The following is a 17,140-nucleotide window of genomic DNA, read 5'->3' on the forward strand; positions in this document are numbered from 1 at the left end:
GTTGGTGTGGCTACTCGTTAATGAGAAACTGTTCCTAGGTCTGAATCTGAACCAAAACACTCATTACTACAATTATACCCTGTAGCACATTACAACACTACAGAAAGAGAGAGACAGAGTTTATTTATCTGTACTTGTTTGGTATTTCTAAACGTAGCTCTTTCTCTCTCTCTCTCTATCTTTCTCTCGCTCGCCCTCTTTTGTTCTCTCTCTCCAGAGTCTTTCTGTGTAGCAGTATACTTGTGTAGGCGTAGCTTTTAGTATATCTAGGTCAGTGTAGATGGTGGTGGTGGTGGTGGTGGTGGTGTGTGTGTGTGTGTGTGTGTGTGTGTGTGTGTGTGTGTGTGTGTGTGTGTGTGTGTGTGTGTGTGTGTGTGTGTGTGTGTGTGTGTGTGTGTGTGTGTGTGTGTGTGTGTGTGTGTGTGTGTGTGTGTGTGTGTGTGTTCATGGTTGAATGACATCACCGCGTTTACTTTAAATAGCTCACAGTCGTGGATCAGTGAGTAGATATTAAAGGATTGGCCCACGGGTTGAGAGTGTGAATCGTGGATTCTGTGTATGCGAGCTTGTGCGTGTAAGTGAGTGAATGTGCATATGTAATTTTTTTAGCGAGTCTGTATGTGTGTGTGTGATGCTGTGTGCTTGTGTTAGGTGTGGGTGTGATGCTGTGTGCTTGTGTTAGGTGTGGGCGTGATGCTGTGTGCTTGTGTTAGGTGTGTGTGTGATGCTGTGTGCTTGTGTTAGGTGTGGGTGTGATGCTGTGTGCTTGTGTTAGGTGTGGGTGTGATGCTGTGTGCTTGTGTTAGGTGTGGGTGTGATGCTGTGTGCTTGTGTTAGGTGTGTGTGTGATGCTGTGTGCTTGTGTTAGGTGTGGGTGTGATGCTGTGTGCTTGTGTTAGGTGTGGGTGTGATGCTGTGTGCTTGTGTTAGGTGTGGGTGTGATGCTGTGTGCTTGTGTTAGGTGTGGGTGTGATGCTGTGTGCTTGTGTTAGGTGTGTGTGTGATGCTGTGTGCTTGTGTTAGGTGTGGGTATGATGCTGTGTGCTTGTGTTAGGTGTGGGCGTGATGCTGTGTGCTTGTGTTAGGTGTGGGTATGATGCTGTGTGCTTGTGTTAGGTGTGGGTGTGATGCTGTGTGCTTGTGTTAGGTGTGGGTGTGATGCTGTGTGCTTGTGTTAGGTGTGGGTGTGATGCTGTGTGCTTGTGTTAGGTGTGGGTGTGATGCTGTGTGCTTGTGTTAGGTGTGGGTGTGATGCTGTGTGCTTGTGTTAGGTGTGGGTGTGATGCTGTGTGCTTGTGTTAGGTGTGGGTATGATGCTGTGTGCTTGTGTTAGGTGTGGGTGTGATGCTGTGTGCTTGTGTTAGGTGTGGGTATGATGCTGTGTGCTTGTGTTAGGTGTGGGTATGATGCTGTGTGCTTGTGTTAGGTGTGGGTGTGATGCTGTGTGCTTGTGTTAGGTGTGGGTATGATGCTGTGTGCTTGTGTTAGGTGTGGGTATGATGCTGTGTGCTTGTGTTAGGTGTGGGTATGATGCTGTGTGCTTGTGTTAGGTGTGGGTATGATGCTGTGTGCTTGTGTTAGGTGTGGGTATGATGCTGTGTGCTTGTGTTAGGTGTGGGTATGATGCTGTGTGCTTGTGTTAGGTGTGGGTATGATGCTGTGTGCTTGTGTTAGGTGTGGGTATGATGCTGTGTGCTTGTGTTAGGTGTGGGTATGATGCTGTGTGCTTGTGTTAGGTGTGGGTGTGATGCTGTGTGCTTGTGTTAGGTGTGGGTGTGATGCTGTGTGCTTGTGTTAGGTGTGGGTGTGATGCTGTGTGCTTGTGTTAGGTGTGGGTTTGATGCTGTGTGCTTGTGTTAGGTGTGGGTATGATGCTGTGTGCTTGTGTTAGGTGTGGGTATGATGCTGTGTGCTTGTGTTAGGTGTGGGTATGATGCTGTGTGCTTGTGTTAGGTGTGGGTATGATGCTGTGTGCTTGTGTTAGGTGTGGGTATGATGCTGTGTGCTTGTGTTAGGTGTGGGTATGATGCTGTGTGCTTGTGTTAGGTGTGGGTATGATGCTGTGTGCTTGTGTTAGGTGTGGGTATGATGCTGTGTGCTTGTGTTAGGTGTGGGTATGATGCTGTGTGCTTGTGTTAGGTGTGGGTATGATGCTGTGTGCTTGTGTTAGGTGTGGGTATGATGCTGTGTGCTTGTGTTAGGTGTGGGCGTGATGCTGTGTGCTTGTGTTAGGTGTGGGTATGATGCTGTGTGCTTGTGTTAGGTGTGGGTGTGATGCTGTGTGCTTGTGTTAGGTGTGGGTGTGATGCTGTGTGCTTGTGTTAGGTGTGGGTATGATGCTGTGTGCTTGTGTTAGGTGTGGGTATGATGCTGTGTGCTTGTGTTAGGTGTGGGTGTGATGCTGTGTGCTTGTGTTAGGTGTGGGTGTGATGCTGTGTGCTTGTGTTAGGTGTGGGTGTGATGCTGTGTGCTTGTGTTAGGTGTGGGTGTGATGCTGTGTGCTTGTGTTAGGTGTGGGTGTGATGCTGTGTGCTTGTGTTAGGTGTGGGTGTGATGCTGTATGCTTGTGTTAGGTGTGGGTGTGGGTATGATGCTGTGTGCTTGTGTTAGGTGTGGGTGTGATGCTGTGTGCTTGTGTTAGGTGTGGGTATGATGCTGTGTGCTTGTGTTAGGTGTGGGTATGATGCTGTGTGCTTGTGTTAGGTGTGGGTATGATGCTGTGTGCTTGTGTTAGGTGTGGGTATGATGCTGTGTGCTTGTGTTAGGTGTGGGTATGATGCTGTGTGCTTGTGTTAGGTGTGGGTATGATGCTGTGTGCTTGTGTTAGGTGTGGGTGTGATGCTGTGTGCTTGTGTTAGGTGTGGGTATGATGCTGTGTGCTTGTGTTAGGTGTGGGTATGATGCTGTGTGCTTGTGTTAGGTGTGGGTGTGATGCTGTGTGCTTGTGTTAGGTGTGGGTGTGATGCTGTGTGCTTGTGTTAGGTGTGGGTGTGATGCTGTGTGCTTGTGTTAGGTGTGGGTGTGATGCTGTGTGCTTGTGTTAGGTGTGGGTGTGATGCTGTGTGCTTGTGTTAGGTGTGGGTATGATGCTGTGTGCTTGTGTTAGGTGTGGGTATGATGCTGTGTGCTTGTGTTAGGTGTGGGTGTGATGCTGTGTGCTTGTGTTAGGTGTGGGTGTGATGCTGTGTGCTTGTGTTAGGTGTGGGTGTGATGCTGTGTGCTTGTGTTAGGTGTGGGTGTGATGCTGTGTGCTTGTGTTAGGTGTGGGTGTGATGCTGTGTGCTTGTGTTAGGTGTGGGTGTGATGCTGTATGCTTGTGTTAGGTGTGGGTGTGGGTATGATGCTGTGTGCTTGTGTTAGGTGTGGGTGTGATGCTGTGTGCTTGTGTTAGGTGTGGGTGTGATGCTGTGTGCTTGTGTTAGGTGTGGGTGTGATGCTGTGTGCTTGTGTTAGGTGTGGGTGTGATGCTGTATGCTTGTGTTAGGTGTGGGTGTGGGTATGATGCTGTGTGCTTGTGTTAGGTGTGGGTGTGATGCTGTGTGCTTGTGTTAGGTGTGGGTGTGATGCTGTATGCTTGTGTTAGGTGTGGGTGTGATGCTGTATGCTTGTGTTAGGTGTGGGTGTGATGCTCTGTGCTTGTGTTAGGTGTGGGTGTGATGCTGTGTGCTGTCAGTATGTGTAGCCAGGCAGAGACACACCCATGCTTAACCCCAGGGTGGGGTTCGCTCTCTGAATATCACGAGCACATTCACATGGCAGGACTGTGTGTGCCACTCTCTCATCTCTCTCCCTCTTGATCTTTTTCAGTCTTTCATTATTTCTTGTTCTCTCGCATGCTCTCTCATCCCTCACTCCCTCGATCCTTCTCCTTTTCTCTCTGTTTTCTCTCTGTTTTCTCTCTGTTTTCTCTCTCTCTCTCCGTGTGACTTCCTCTCCGCCTCTCCATACAATAGTCAGTGTGCTGACAAGGTCTTAGCCTGCAGTCTTCAATAATGGCTCTTTTTCTGTGTTCAGTGGCTTTGGATGGACGTGTGATGTCATTGTGACAGAGGCGAAAACATAAGCATCCTTACAGTATTTCAATCTGTTGAAGACTATGATTAGTTGATTAGACGATCAGCTGTTGTACTTGTACCCACAGTGGTACAGTTCTCTACTTATTCCCGTGACTCAGTAGGAGTGTAGGTCGGGAAGGGGGGCACCCCCACACACGCCCTGAGAGAGAGAGAGAATACACACCTGCACTGTCAGCAACACTTACACATCTGTCACTCTTAGACACCCCCTCCCCCTCCTCTCTCCTGAGCAGTGTCAGTCAAAGCCCTGAGTCACTGCAGTAAATCACTAGCTATTAGAATACAGTGTCACATTTAGCTTAACACACAACCTGTACATGCACAAACAGAATCACTCACACATTCTGACACACACACACACACACACACACACACACACACACACACACACACACACACACACACACACACACACACACACACACACACACACACACACACACACACACACACACACACACACACACACACACACACACACACACACACACACACATACACACACACACACCATACATCATACTGACCCTACCTGTGTGTATGTGTTTCCCTGCAGCCCAAGTTGATGGCCAAGGACCTGTTAGATTTGGTGGCCTCCCACTTCAACCTAAAGGAGAAGGAATACTTTGGGATCTCCTACACAGACGAAACGTAAGTCCCTCTGGTTCACTGTTATGACCAGGAATATAGGACTGTCTTGTTTCTGGGGGGGCTATGTGAAGTGTAGGGTTTTGTTCCAGCCCAGCACTAACACACCTCTAATGGGAAGTAACAACACTCTGGCCTGTTTATCACACAAGGAAAGAAATGTATGTTTGAAATGTGAAGATGCCATTTGATTGACATTGTTATTGTGGGAGTATAAAACAGATATCCTACAGTCTAGTCCCAGTCTGCTAGTCCCAGTCTGCTAGTCCCAGTCTGCTAGTCCCAGTCTGCTAGTCCCAGTCTGCTAGTCCCAGTCTGCTAGTCCCAGTCTGCTAGTCCCAGTCTGCTAGTCCCAGTCTGCTAGTCCCAGTCTGCTAGTCCCAGTCTGCTAGTCCCAGTCTGCTAGTCCCAGTCCTAGTGCTCTCATTTGAATACTGTTTGTTATTGATTTACATAGGCCAACCGTCTGTGATATTTTATACCTCTCATGCATCCTCTGCATCCCTCTCTCCAGACCCTTTCAACAACTCCACTGGCATACCCAATGCTGGGTGACATTTGTAAAAGACATAGCTAGAGACATGCACACCCCAGTTCTGTCTCTCTCTGTTTCTGTCTCTCTCTCTGTTTCTCCCCCAGTTCTGTCTCTCTCTCTGTTTCTCTCTCTGTTTCTGTCTCTCTCTGTTTCTCCCCCAGTTCTGTCTCTCTCTGTTTCTGTCTCTCTCTGTTTCTCCCCCAGTTCTGTGTCTCTCTATTTCTCCCCCAGTTCTGTCTCTCTGTTTCTCCCCCAGTTACGTCTCTCTCTGATTCTCCCCCAGTTCTGTCTCTCTGTTTCTCCCCCAGTTCTGTCTCTCTCTGATTCTCCCCCAGTTCTGTATCTCTTTTTCTCCCCCAGTTCTGTCTCTCTCTGTTTCTCCCCCAGTTCTGTCTCTCTCTGTTTCTGTCTCTCTCGGTTTCTCCCCCAGTTCTGTCTCTCTGTTTCTGTCTCTCTCTGTTTCTCCCCCAGTTCTGTCTCTCTCTGTTTCTGTCTCTCTCTGTTTCTCCCCCAGTTCTGTCTCTCTCTGTTTCTCCCCCAGTTCTGTCTCTCTCTGTTTCTCCCCAAGTTCTGTCTCTCTCTGTTTCTGTCTCTCTCTGTTTCTCCCCCAGTTCTGTCTCTCTCTGTTTCTGTGTCTCTCTGTTTCTCCCCCAGTTCTGTCTCTCCCCAGTTCTGTCTCTCTCTGTTTCTCCCCCAGTTCTGTCTCTCTCTGTTTCTGTCTCTCTCTGTTTCTCCCCCAGTTCTGTCTCTCCCCAGTTCTGTCTCTCTCTGTTTCTCCCCCAGTTCTGTCTCTCTCTGTTTCTGTCTCTCTCTGTTTCTCCCCCAGTTCTGTCTCTCCCCAGTTCTGTCTCTTTCTGTTTCTCCCCCAGTTCTGTCTCTCTCTGTTTCTCCCCCAGTTCTGTCTCTCCCCAGTTCTGTCTCTCTCTGTTTCTCCCCCAGTTCTGTCTCTCTCTCTCTCTCTCTGTTTCTCCCCGAGTTCTGTCTCTCTCTCTCTGTTTCTCTCTCTCTCTGTTTCTGTCTCTCTCTGTTTCTCCCCCAGTTCTGTCTCTCTCTGTTTCTGTCTCTCTCTGTTTCTCCCCCAGTTCTGTCTCTCTCGGTTTCTGTCTCTCTCTGTTTCTCCCCCAGTTCTCTCTCTCTCTGTTTCTCCCCGAGTTCTGTCTCTCTCTCTCTGTTTCTCTCTCTCTCTGTTTCTGTCTCTCTCTGTTTCTCCCCCAGTTCTGTCTCTCTCTGTTTCTGTCTCTCTCTGTTTCTCCCCCAGTTCTGTCTCTCTCTGTTTCTGTCTCTCTCTGTTTCTCCCCCAGTTCTCTCTCTCTCTGTTTCTCCCCGAGTTCTGTCTTTCTCTCTCTCTGTTTCTCTCTCTCTCTGTTTCTGTCTCTCTCTGTTTCTCCCCCAATTCTGTCTCTCTCTGTTTCTGTCTCTCTCTGTTTCTCCCCCAGTTCTGTCTCTCTCTGTTTCTCCCCCAGTTCTGTCTCTCTCTGTTTCTGTCTCTCTCTCTCTGTTTCTCCCCCAGTTCTGTCTCTCTCTCTGTTTCTCTCTCTGTTTCTGTCTCTCACTGTTTCTCCCCCAGTTCTGTGTCTCTCTGTTTCTCCCCCAGTTCTGTCTCTCTCTGTTTCTCCCCCAGTTACGTCTCTCTCTGATTCTCCCCCAGTTCTGTCTCTCTCTGTTTCTCCACCAGTTCTGTCTCTCTCTGATTCTCCCCCAGTTCTGTATCTCTTTTTCTCCCCCAGTTCTGTCTCTCTCTGTTTCTCCCCCAGTTCTGTCTCTCTCTGTTTCTGTCTCTCTCGGTTTCTCCCCCAGTTCTGTCTCTCTGTTTCTGTCTCTCTCTGTTTCTCCCCCAGTTCTGTCTCTCTCTCTGTTTCTGTCTCTCTCTGTTTCTCCCCCATTTCTGTCTCTCTCTGTTTCTCCCCCAGTTCTGTCTCTCTTTTTCTCCCCAGTTCTGTCTCTCTCTGTTTCTCTCCCAGTTCTGTCTCTCTCTGATTCTCCCCCAGTTCTGTCTCTCTCTGATTCTCCCCCAGTTCTGTCTCTCTCTTCTTCTCCCCCAGTTCTGTCTCTCTCTGTTTCTCCACCAGCTCTGTCTCTCTTTTTCTCCCCAGTTCTGTCTAACTCTGTTTCTCCCCCAGTTGTGTCTCTCTGTTTCTCCCCCAGTTCTGTCTCTCTTTTTCTCCCCCAGTTCTGTCTCTCTCTGTTTCTCTCCCAGTTCTGTCTCTCTCTGATTCTCCCCAGTTCTGTCTCTCTCTGATTCTCCCCAGTTCTGTCTCTCTCTTCTTCTCCCCAGTTCTGTCTCTCTCTGTTTCTCCCCCAGTTCTGTCTCTCTTTTTCTCCCCCAATAGTGTCTCTCTCTTTTTCACCCCCAGTTCTGTCTCTCTTTTTCTCCCCCAGTTCTGTCTCTCTCTGTTTCTCCCCCAGTTCTGTCTCTCTCTGTCTCTCTCTGTTTCTGTCTCTCTGTTTCTAACCCAGTTCTGTCTCTCTTTTTCTCCCCCAGTTCTGTCTCTCTTTTTCTCCCCCAGTTCTGTCTCTCTGTGTCTCCTCCAGTTCTGTCTCTCTCCGATTCTCCCCCAGTTCTGTATCTCTTTTTCTCCCCCAGTTCTGTCTCTCTCTGTTTCTCCCCCAGTTCTGTCTCTCTCTGTTTCTCCCCCAGTTCTGTCTCTCTCTGTCTCTCTCTGTTTCTGTCTCTCTGTTTCTCCCCCAGTTCTGTCTCTCTTTTTCTCCCCCAGTTCTGTCTCTCTCTGTTTCTCCCCCAGTTCTGTCTCTCTGTTTTTCCCCCATTTCTGTCTCTCTTTTTCTCCCCCAGTTCTGTCTCTCTGTTTCTCCTCCAGTTCTGTCTCTCCGATTCTCCCCCAGTTCTGTCTCTCTCTGATTCTCCCCCAGTTCTGTCTCTCTCTGATTCTCCCCCAGTTCTGTCTCTCTCTGTTTCTCCCCCAGTTCTGTCTCTCTCTGTTTCTCCCCCAGTTCTGTCTCTCTCTCTGTTTCTGTCTCTGTCTCTCTCTGTTTCTCCCCCAGTTCTGTCTCACTGTTTCTGTCTCTCTCTGTTTCTGTCTCTCTCTGTTTCTCCCCCAGTTCTGTCTCTCTCTGTTTCACCCCCCAGTTCTGTCTCTCTCTGTTTCTGTCTCTCTCTGTTTCTCCCCCAGTTCTGACTCTCTCTGTTTCTGTCTCTCTCTGTTTCTCCCCCAGTTCTGTCTCTCTCTGTTTCTGTCTCTCTCTGTTTCTCCCCCAGTTCTGACTCTCTCTGTTTCTGTCTCTCTCTGTTTCTCCCCCAGTTCTGACTCTCTCTGTTTCTGTCTCTCTCTGTTTCTCCCCCAGTTCTGTCTCTCTCTGTTTCTCCCCCAGTTCTGACTCTCTCTGTTTCTGTCTCTCTCTGTTTCTCCCCCAGTTCTGACTCTCTCTGTTTCTGTCTCTCTCTGTTTCTCCCCCAGTTCTGTCTCTCTCTGTTTCTCCCCCAGTTCTGACTCTCTCTGTTTCTGTCTCTCTCTGTTTCTCCCCCAGTTCTGTCTCTCTCTCTGTTTCTGTCTCTGTCTCTCTCTGTTTCTCCCCCAGTTCTGTCTCACTGTTTCTGTCTCTCTCTGTTTCTGTCTCTCTCTGTTTCTCCCCCAGTTCTGTCTCTCTCTGTTTCACCCCCCAGTTCTGTCTCTCTCTGTTTCTGTCTCTCTCTGTTTCTCCCCCAGTTCTGACTCTGTCTGTTTCTGTCTCTCTCTGTTTCTCCCCCAGTTCTGTCTCTCTCTGTTTCTGACTCTCTTTGTTTCTCCCCCAGTTCTGTCTCTCTCTGTTTCAGTCTCTCTCTGTTTCTGTCTCTCTCTGTTTCTGTCTCTCTCTGTTTCTCCCCCAGTTCTGTCTCTCTCTGTTTCTGACACTCTCTGTTTCTCCCCCAGTTCTGTCTCTCTCTCTGTTTCTGTCTCTCTCTGTTTCTCCCCAGTTCTGTCTCTCTCTGTTTCTGTCTCTCTCTGTTTCTTCCCCAGTTCTGTCTCTCTCTGTTTCTGTCTCTCTCTTTTTCTCTCCCAGTTCTGTCTCTCTCTGTTTCTGTCTCTCTCTGCTTCTCTCCCAGTTCTGTCTCTCTCTGTTTCTCCCTCAGTTCTGTCTCTCTCTGCTTCTCTCCCAGTTCTGTCTCTCTCTGTTTCTGTCTCTCTCTTTTTCTCTCCCAGTTCTGACTCTCTCTGTTTCTGTCTCTCTCTGCATCTCTCCTAGTTCTGTCTCTCTCTGTTTCTCCCCCAGTTCTGTCTCTCTGTTTCTGTCTCTCTCTGTTTCTCCCCCAGTTCTGTCTCTCTCTCTGTTTCTGTCTCTCTCTGTTTCTCCCCCATTTCTGTCTCTCTCTGTTTCTCCCCCAGTTCTGTCTCTCTTTTTCTCCCCAGTTCTGTCTCTCTCTGTTTCTCTCCCAGTTCTGTCTCTCTCTGATTCTCCCCCAGTTCTGTCTCTCTCTGATTCTCCCCCAGTTCTGTCTCTCTCTTCTTCTCCCCCAGTTCTGTCTCTCTCTGTTTCTCCACCAGCTCTGTCTCTCTTTTTCTCCCCCAGTTCTGTCTAACTCTGTTTCTCCCCCAGTTGTGTCTCTCACTGTTTCTCCCCCAGTTCTGTCTCTCTTTTTCTCCCCCAGTTCTGTCTCTCTCTGTTTCTCTCCCAGTTCTGTCTCTCTCTGATTCTCCCCCAGTTCTGTCTCTCTCTGATTCTCCCCCAGTTCTGTCTCTCTCTTCTTCTCCCCCAGTTCTGTCTCTCTCTGTTTCTCCCCCAGTTCTGTCTCTCTTTTTCTCCCCCAATAGTGTCTCTCTCTTTTTCACCCCCAGTTCTGTCTCTCTTTTTCTCCCCCAGTTCTGTCTCTCTCTGTTTCTCCCCCAGTTCTGTCTCTCTCTGTTTCTGTCTCTCTCTTTTTCTCTCCCAGTTCTGTCTCTCTCTGTTTCTGTCTCTCTCTGCTTCTCTCCCAGTTCTGTCTCTCTCTGTTTCTCCCTCAGTTCTGTCTCTCTCTGCTTCTCTCCCAGTTCTGTCTCTCTCTGTTTCTGTCTCTCTCTTTTTCTCTCCCAGTTCTGACTCTCTCTGTTTCTGTCTCTCTCTGCATCTCTCCTAGTTCTGTCTCTCTCTGTTTCTCCCTCAGTTCTGTCTCTCTCTGCTTCTCCCCCAGTTCTGTCTCTCTCTGTTTCTCCCCCAGTTCTCTCTCTCTCTCTCTGTTTCTCCCCCAGTTCTGTCTCTCTCTCTGTTTGTGTCTCTCTCTGTTTCACCCCCATTTCTGTCTCTCTCTGCTTCTCTCCCAGTTCTGTCTCTCTCTGTTTCTGTCTCTCTCTTTTTCTCTCCCAGTTCTGACTCTCTCTGTTTCTGTCTCTCTCTGCATCTCTCCTAGTTCTGTCTCTCTCTGTTTCTCCCTCAGTTCTGTCTCTCTCTGCTTCTCCCCCAGTTCTGTCTCTCTCTGTTTCTGACTCTCTCTGTTTCTCCCCCAGTTCTGACTCTCTCTGTTTCTGTCTCTCTCTGTTTCTCCCCCAGTTCTGACTCTCTCTGTTTCTGTCTCTCTCTGTTTCTCCCCCAGTTCTGTCTCTCTCTGTTTCTGACTCTCTTTGTTTCTCCCCCAGTTCTGTCTCTCTCTGTTTCAGTCTCTCTCTGTTTCTGTCTCTCTCTGTTTCTGTCTCTCTCTGTTTCTCCCCCAGTTCTGTCTCTCTCTGTTTCTGACACTCTCTGTTTCTCCCCCAGTTCTGTCTCTCTCTCTGTTTCTGTCTCTCTCTGTTTCTCCCCCAGTTCTGTCTCTCTCTGTTTCTGTCTCTCTCTGTTTCTTCCCCAGTTCTGTCTCTCTCTGTTTCTGTCTCTCTCTTTTTCTCTCCCAGTTCTGTCTCTCTCTGTTTCTGTCTCTCTCTGCTTCTCTCCCAGTTCTGTCTCTCTCTGTTTCTCCCTCAGTTCTGTCTCTCTCTGCTTCTCTCCCAGTTCTGTCTCTCTCTGTTTCTGTCTCTCTCTTTTTCTCTCCCAGTTCTGACTCTCTCTGTTTCTGTCTCTCTCTGCATCTCTCCTAGTTCTGTCTCTCTCTGTTTCTCCCCCAGTTCTGTCTCTCTGTTTCTGTCTCTCTCTGTTTCTCCCCCAGTTCTGTCTCTCTCTCTGTTTCTGTCTCTCTCTGTTTCTCCCCCATTTCTGTCTCTCTCTGTTTCTCCCCCAGTTCTGTCTCTCTTTTTCTCCCCAGTTCTGTCTCTCTCTGTTTCTCTCCCAGTTCTGTCTCTCTCTGATTCTCCCCCAGTTCTGTCTCTCTCTGATTCTCCCCCAGTTCTGTCTCTCTCTTCTTCTCCCCCAGTTCTGTCTCTCTCTGTTTCTCCACCAGCTCTGTCTCTCTTTTTCTCCCCAGTTCTGTCTAACTCTGTTTCTCCCCCAGTTGTGTCTCTCACTGTTTCTCCCCCAGTTCTGTCTCTCTTTTTCTCCCCAGTTCTGTCTCTCTCTGTTTCTCTCCCAGTTCTGTCTCTCTCTGATTCTCCCCCAGTTCTGTCTCTCTCTGATTCTCCCCAGTTCTGTCTCTCTCTTCTTCTCCCCCAGTTCTGTCTCTCTCTGTTTCTCCCCCAGTTCTGTCTCTCTTTTTCTCCCCCAATAGTGTCTCTCTCTTTTTCACCCCAGTTCTGTCTCTCTTTTTTCTCCCCCAGTTCTGTCTCTCTCTGTTTCTCCCCCAGTTCTGTCTCTCTCTGTCTCTCTCTGTTTCTGTCTCATTGTTTCTAACCCAGTTCTGTCTCTCTTTTTCTCCCCCAGTTCTGTCTCTCTTTTTCTCCCCCAGTTCTGTCTCTCTGTGTCTCCTCCAGTTCTGTCTCTCTCCAATTCTCCCCCAGTTCTGTATCTCTTTTTCTCCCCCAGTTCTGTCTCTCTCTGTTTCTCCCCCAGTTCTGTCTCTCTCTGTTTCTCCCCCAGTTCTGTCTCTCTCTGTCTCTCTCTGTTTCTGTCTCTCTGTTTCTCCCCAGTTCTGTCTCTCTTTTCTCCCCAGTTCTGTCTCTCTCTGTTTCTCCCCCAGTTCTGTCTCTCTCTGTTTCTCCCCCAGTTCTGTCTCTCTCCGATTCTCCCCCAGTTCTGTATCTCTTTTTCTCCCCCAGTTCTGTCTCTCTCTGTTTCTCCCCCAGTTCTGTCTCTCTCTGTTTCTCCCCCAGTTCTGTCTCTCTCTGTCTCTCTCTGTTTCTGTCTCTCTGTTTCTCCCCCAGTTCTGTCTCTCTTTTTCTCCACCAGCTCTGTCTCTCTTTTTCTCCCCCAGTTCTGTCTAACTCTGTTTCTCCCCCAGTTGTGTCTCTCTCTGTTTCTCCCCCAGTTCTGTCTCTCTTTTTCTCCCCCAGTTCTGTCTCTCTCTGTTTCTCTCCCAGTTCTGTCTCTCTCTGATTCTCCCCCAGTTCTGTCTCTCTCTGATTCTCCCCCAGTTCTGTCTCTCTCTTCTTCTCCCCCAGTTCTGTCTCTCTCTGTTTCTCCCCCAGTTCTGTCTCTCTTTTTCTCCCCCAATAGTGTCTCTCTCTTTTTCACCCCCAGTTCTGTCTCTCTTTTTCTCCCCCAGTTCTGTCTCTCTCTGTTTCTCCCCCAGTTCTGTCTCTCTCTGTCTCTCTCTGTTTCTGTCTCTCTGTTTCTAACCCAGTTCTGTCTCTCTTTTTCTCCCCCAGTTCTGTCTCTCTTTTTCTCCCCCAGTTCTGTCTCTCTGTGTCTCCTCCAGTTCTGTCTCTCTCCGATTCTCCCCCAGTTCTGTATCTCTTTTTCTCCCCCAGTTCTGTCTCTCTCTGTTTCTCCCCCAGTTCTGTCTCTCTCTGTTTCTCCCCCAGTTCTGTCTCTCTCTGTCTCTCTCTGTTTCTGTCTCTCTGTTTCTCCCCCAGTTCTGTCTCTCTTTTTCTCCCCCAGTTCTGTCTCTCTCTGTTTCTCCCCCAGTTCTGTCTCTCTGTTTTCACCCATTTCTGTCTCTCTTTTTCTCCCCCAGTTCTGTCTCTCTGTTTCTCCTGTTCTGTCTCTCCGATTCTCCCCCAGTTCTGTCTCTCTCTGATTCTCCCCCAGTTCTGTCTCTCTCTGATTCTCCCCCAGTTCTGTCTCTCTCTGTTTCTCCCCCAGTTCTGTCTCTCTCTGTTTCTCCCCCAGTTCTGTCTCTCTCTCTGTTTCTGTCTCTGTCTCTCTCTGTTTCTCCCCCAGTTCTGTCTCACTGTTTCTGTCTCTCTCTGTTTCTGTCTCTCTCTGTTTCTCCCCCAGTTCTGTCTCTCTCTGTTTCACCCCCCAGTTCTGTCTCTCTCTGTTTCTGTCTCTCTCTGTTTCTCCCCCAGTTCTGACTCTCTCTGTTTCTGTCTCTCTCTGTTTCTCCCCCAGTTCTGTCTCTCTCTGTTTCTGTCTCTCTCTGTTTCTCCCCCAGTTCTGACTCTCTCTGTTTCTGTCTCTCTCTGTTTCTCCCCCAGTTCTGACTCTCTCTGTTTCTGTCTCTCTCTGTTTCTCCCCCAGTTCTGTCTCTCTCTGTTTCTCCCCCAGTTCTGACTCTCTCTGTTTCTGTCTCTCTCTGTTTCTCCCCCAGTTCTGACTCTCTCTGTTTCTGTCTCTCTCTGTTTCTCCCCCAGTTCTGTCTCTCTCTGTTTCTGTCTCTCTCTGTTTCTTCCCCAGTTCTGTCTCTCTCTGTTTCTGTCTCTCTCTTTTTCTCTCCCAGTTCTGTCTCTCTCTGTTTCTGTCTCTCTCTGCTTCTCTCCCAGTTCTGTCTCTCTCTGTTTCTCCCTCAGTTCTGTCTCTCTCTGCTTCTCTCCCAGTTCTGTCTCTCTCTGTTTCTGTCTCTCTCTTTTTCTCTCCCAGTTCTGACTCTCTCTGTTTCTGTCTCTCTCTGCATCTCTCCTAGTTCTGTCTCTCTCTGTTTCTCCCTCAGTTCTGTCTCTCTCTGCTTCTCCCCCAGTTCTGTCTCTCTCTGTTTCTCCCCCAGTTCTCTCTCTCTCTCTGTTTCTCCCCCAGTTCTGTCTCTCTCTCTGTTTGTGTCTCTCTCTGTTTCACCCCCATTTCTGTCTCTCTCTGTTTCTCCCCCAGTTCTGTCTCTCTTTTTCTCCCCAGTTCTGTCTCTCTCTGTTTCTCTCCCAGTTCTGTCTCTCTCTGATTCTCCCCCAGTTCTGTCTCTCTCTGATTCTCCCCCAGTTCTGTCTCTCTCTTCTTCTCCCCCAGTTCTGTCTCTCTCTGTTTCTCCCCCAGTTCTGTCTCTCTTTTTCTCCCCCAGTTCTGTCTAACTCTGTTTCTCCCCCAGTTCTGTCTCTCTTTTTCTCCCCCAGTTCTGTCTCTCTCTGTTTCTCTCCCAGTTCTGTCTCTCTCTGATTCTCTCCCAGTTCTGTCTCTCTCTGATTCTCCCCCAGTTCTGTCTCTCTCTGATTCTCCCCCAGTTCTGTCTCTCTCTTCTTCTCCCCCAGTTCTGTCTCTCTCTGTTTCTCCCCCAGTTCTGTCTCTCTGTTTCTCCCCAGTTCTGTCTCTCTTTTTCTCCCCCAATAGTGTCTCTCTCTTTTTCACCCCCAGTTCTGTCTCTCTTTTTCTCCCCCAGTTCTGTCTCTCTCTGTTTCTCCCCCAGTTCTGTCTCTCTCTGTCTCTCTCTGTTTCTGTCTCTCTGTTTCTCCCCCAGTTCTGTCTCTCTTTTTCTCCCCCAGTTCTGTCTCTCTTTTTCTCCCCCAGTTCTGTCTCTCTCCGATTCTCCCCCAGTTCTGTCTCTCTCTGATTCTCCCCCAGATCTGTCTCTCTCTGATTCTCCCCCAGTTCTGTCTCTCTCTGTTTCTCCCCCAGTTCTGTCTCTCTCTGTTTCTGACACTCTCTGTTTCTCCCCCAGTTCTGTCTCTCTCTCTGTTTCTGTCTCTCTCTGTTTCTCCCCCAGTTCTGTCTCTCTCTGTTTCTGTCTCTCTCTGTTTCTTCCCCAGTTCTGTCTCTCTCTGTTTCTGTCTCTCTCTTTTTCTCTCCCAGTTCTGTCTCTCTCTGTTTCTGTCTCTCTCTGCTTCTCTCCCAGTTCTGTCTCTCTCTGTTTCTCCCTCAGTTCTGTCTCTCTCTGCTTCTCTCCCAGTTCTGTCTCTCTCTGTTTCTGTCTCTCTCTGCTTCTCTCCCAGTTCTGTCTCTCTCTGTTTCTCTCCCAGTTCTGACACTCTGTTTCTCCCCCAGTTCTGTCTCTCTCTCTGTTTCTGTCTCTCTCTGTTTCTCTCCCAGTTCTGTCTCTCTCTCTGTTTCTGTCTCTCTCTGTTTCTCCCCCAGTTCTGTCTCTCTCTGTTTCTGTCTCTCTCTTTTTCTCTCCCAGTTCTGACTCTCTCTGTTTCTGTCTCTCTCTGCATCTCTCCTAGTTCTGTCTCTCTCTGTTTCTCCCTCAGTTCTGTCTCAGTTCTGTCTCTCTCTGCTTCTCCCCCAGTTCTGTCTCTCTCTGTTTCTCCCCCAGTTCTCTCTCTCTCTCTGTTTCTCCCCCTCCCCCAGTTCTGTCTCTCTCTCTGTTTGTGTCTCTCTCTGTTTCTCCCCCATTTCTGTCTCTCTCTGTTTCTCCCCAGTTCTGTCTCTCTTTTTCTCCCCAGTTCTGTCTCTGTCTCTCTTCTGTTTCTCTCCCCCAGTTCTGTCTCTCTCTGATTCTCCCCCTGTCTCTCTCTTTCTCCCCCAGTTCTGTCTCTCTTTTTCTCCCCCAGTTCTGTCTCTCTCTGATTTCTCCCCAGTTCTGTCTCTCTCTTCTTTTCTCCCCCAGTTCTGTCTCTCTCTGTTTCTCCCCCAGTTCTGTCTCTCTTTTCTCCCCCAGTTCTGTCTAACTTCTGTTTCCCCCAGTTCTGTCTCTCTCTTTTCTCCCCCAGTTCTGTCTCTCTCTTTTCTGTCTCTCTCTGTTTCCCCCAGTTCTGTCTCTCTCTGTTTCTCCCCCAGTTCTGTCTCTCTCTGTTCTCTCCCCCAGTTCTGTCTCTCTCTGTTTCTCCCCCAGTTCTGTCTCTCTCTCCCCCAGTTCTGTCTCTCTCTTCTCCCCCAGTTCTGTCTCTCTCTGTTTCTCCCCCAGTTCTGTCTTCTGTCTCTTTTCTCCCCCAGTTCTGTCTCTCTCTTTTCTCCCCCAGTTCTGTCTCTCTGTTTCTCCCCAGTTCTCTCCCCCAGTTCTGTCTCTCTCTGATTCTCCCCCAGTTCTGTCTCTCTCTTCTCTCTGTTTCTCCCCCAGTTCTCCCCTGATTCAGTTCTGTCTCTCTCTGATTTCTCCCCCTGTTCTCTCTGATTCTCCCCCAGTTCTGTCTCTCTCTGTTTCCCCCAGTCCCCTGTTTCTCCCCCAGTTCTGTCTCTCTCTGTTTCTGAGTTCTGTCTCTCTCTTTTCTCCCCCAGTTCTGTCTCTCTTTTTCTCCCCCAATAGTGTCTCTCTTTTTTCTCCCCCAGTTCTGTCTCTCTTTTTCTCCCCCAGTTCTGTCTCTCTCTGTTTCTCCCCAGTTCTGTCTCTCTCTGTCTTCTCTGTTTCTGTCTCTCTGTTTCTCCCCCAGTTCTGTCTCTCTTTTTCTCCCCCAGTTCTGTCTCTCTTTTTCTCCCCCAGTTCTGTCTCTCTGTGTCTCCTCCAGTTCTGTCTCTCTCCGATTCTCCCCCAGTTCTGTCTCTCTCTGATTCTCCCCCAGATCTGTCTCTCTCTGATTCTCCCCCAGTTCTGTCTCTCTCTGTTTCTCCCCCAGTTCTGTCTCTCTCTGTTTCTCCCCCAGTTCTGTCTCTCTTTGTTTCTCCCCCAGTTCTGTCTCTCTCTGATTCTCCCTCAGTTCTGTCTCTCTCTGATTCTCCCCCAGCTCTGTCTCTCTCTGATTCTCCCCCAGTTCTGTCTCTCTCTGATTCTCCCCCATGTCTGTCTCTCTCTGATTCTCCCCCAGTTCTGTCTCTCTCTGATTCTCCCTCGGTTCTGTCCCTCTCTGTTTCTCCCCCAGTTCTGTCTCTCTCTGTTTCTGACACTCTCTGTTTCTCCCCCAGTTCTGTCTCTCTCTCTGTTTCTGTCTCTCTCTGTTTC

The 17,140-nt window shown here is 49.0% G+C and overlaps 1 protein-coding gene across 4 annotated transcripts in view; it reads left to right on the plus strand.

Moving 5' to 3' along the window:
* The first annotated feature begins 4,635 nt into the window (after positions 1–4,635).
* The window catches only part of LOC124017361 (FERM domain-containing protein 4A-like), a 90,729-nt gene continuing 78,224 nt past the window's right edge, over positions 4,636–17,140 (plus strand). For all 4 annotated transcript variants that reach the window (XM_046332616.1, XM_046332619.1, XM_046332618.1 and 1 more), the window contains exon 1: positions 4,636–4,727. In XM_046332616.1, coding sequence (XP_046188572.1) covers positions 4,642–4,727 — 86 coding nt within the window. In that variant the 5' untranslated portion in view covers positions 4,636–4,641. The remainder of the gene's footprint in view (positions 4,728–17,140) is intronic.

This window comes from Oncorhynchus gorbuscha, unplaced genomic scaffold (genome assembly GCF_021184085.1).
Source record: "Oncorhynchus gorbuscha isolate QuinsamMale2020 ecotype Even-year unplaced genomic scaffold, OgorEven_v1.0 Un_scaffold_2:::fragment_8:::debris, whole genome shotgun sequence".
Classification (NCBI taxonomy): Eukaryota; Metazoa; Chordata; class Actinopteri; order Salmoniformes; family Salmonidae; genus Oncorhynchus; species Oncorhynchus gorbuscha.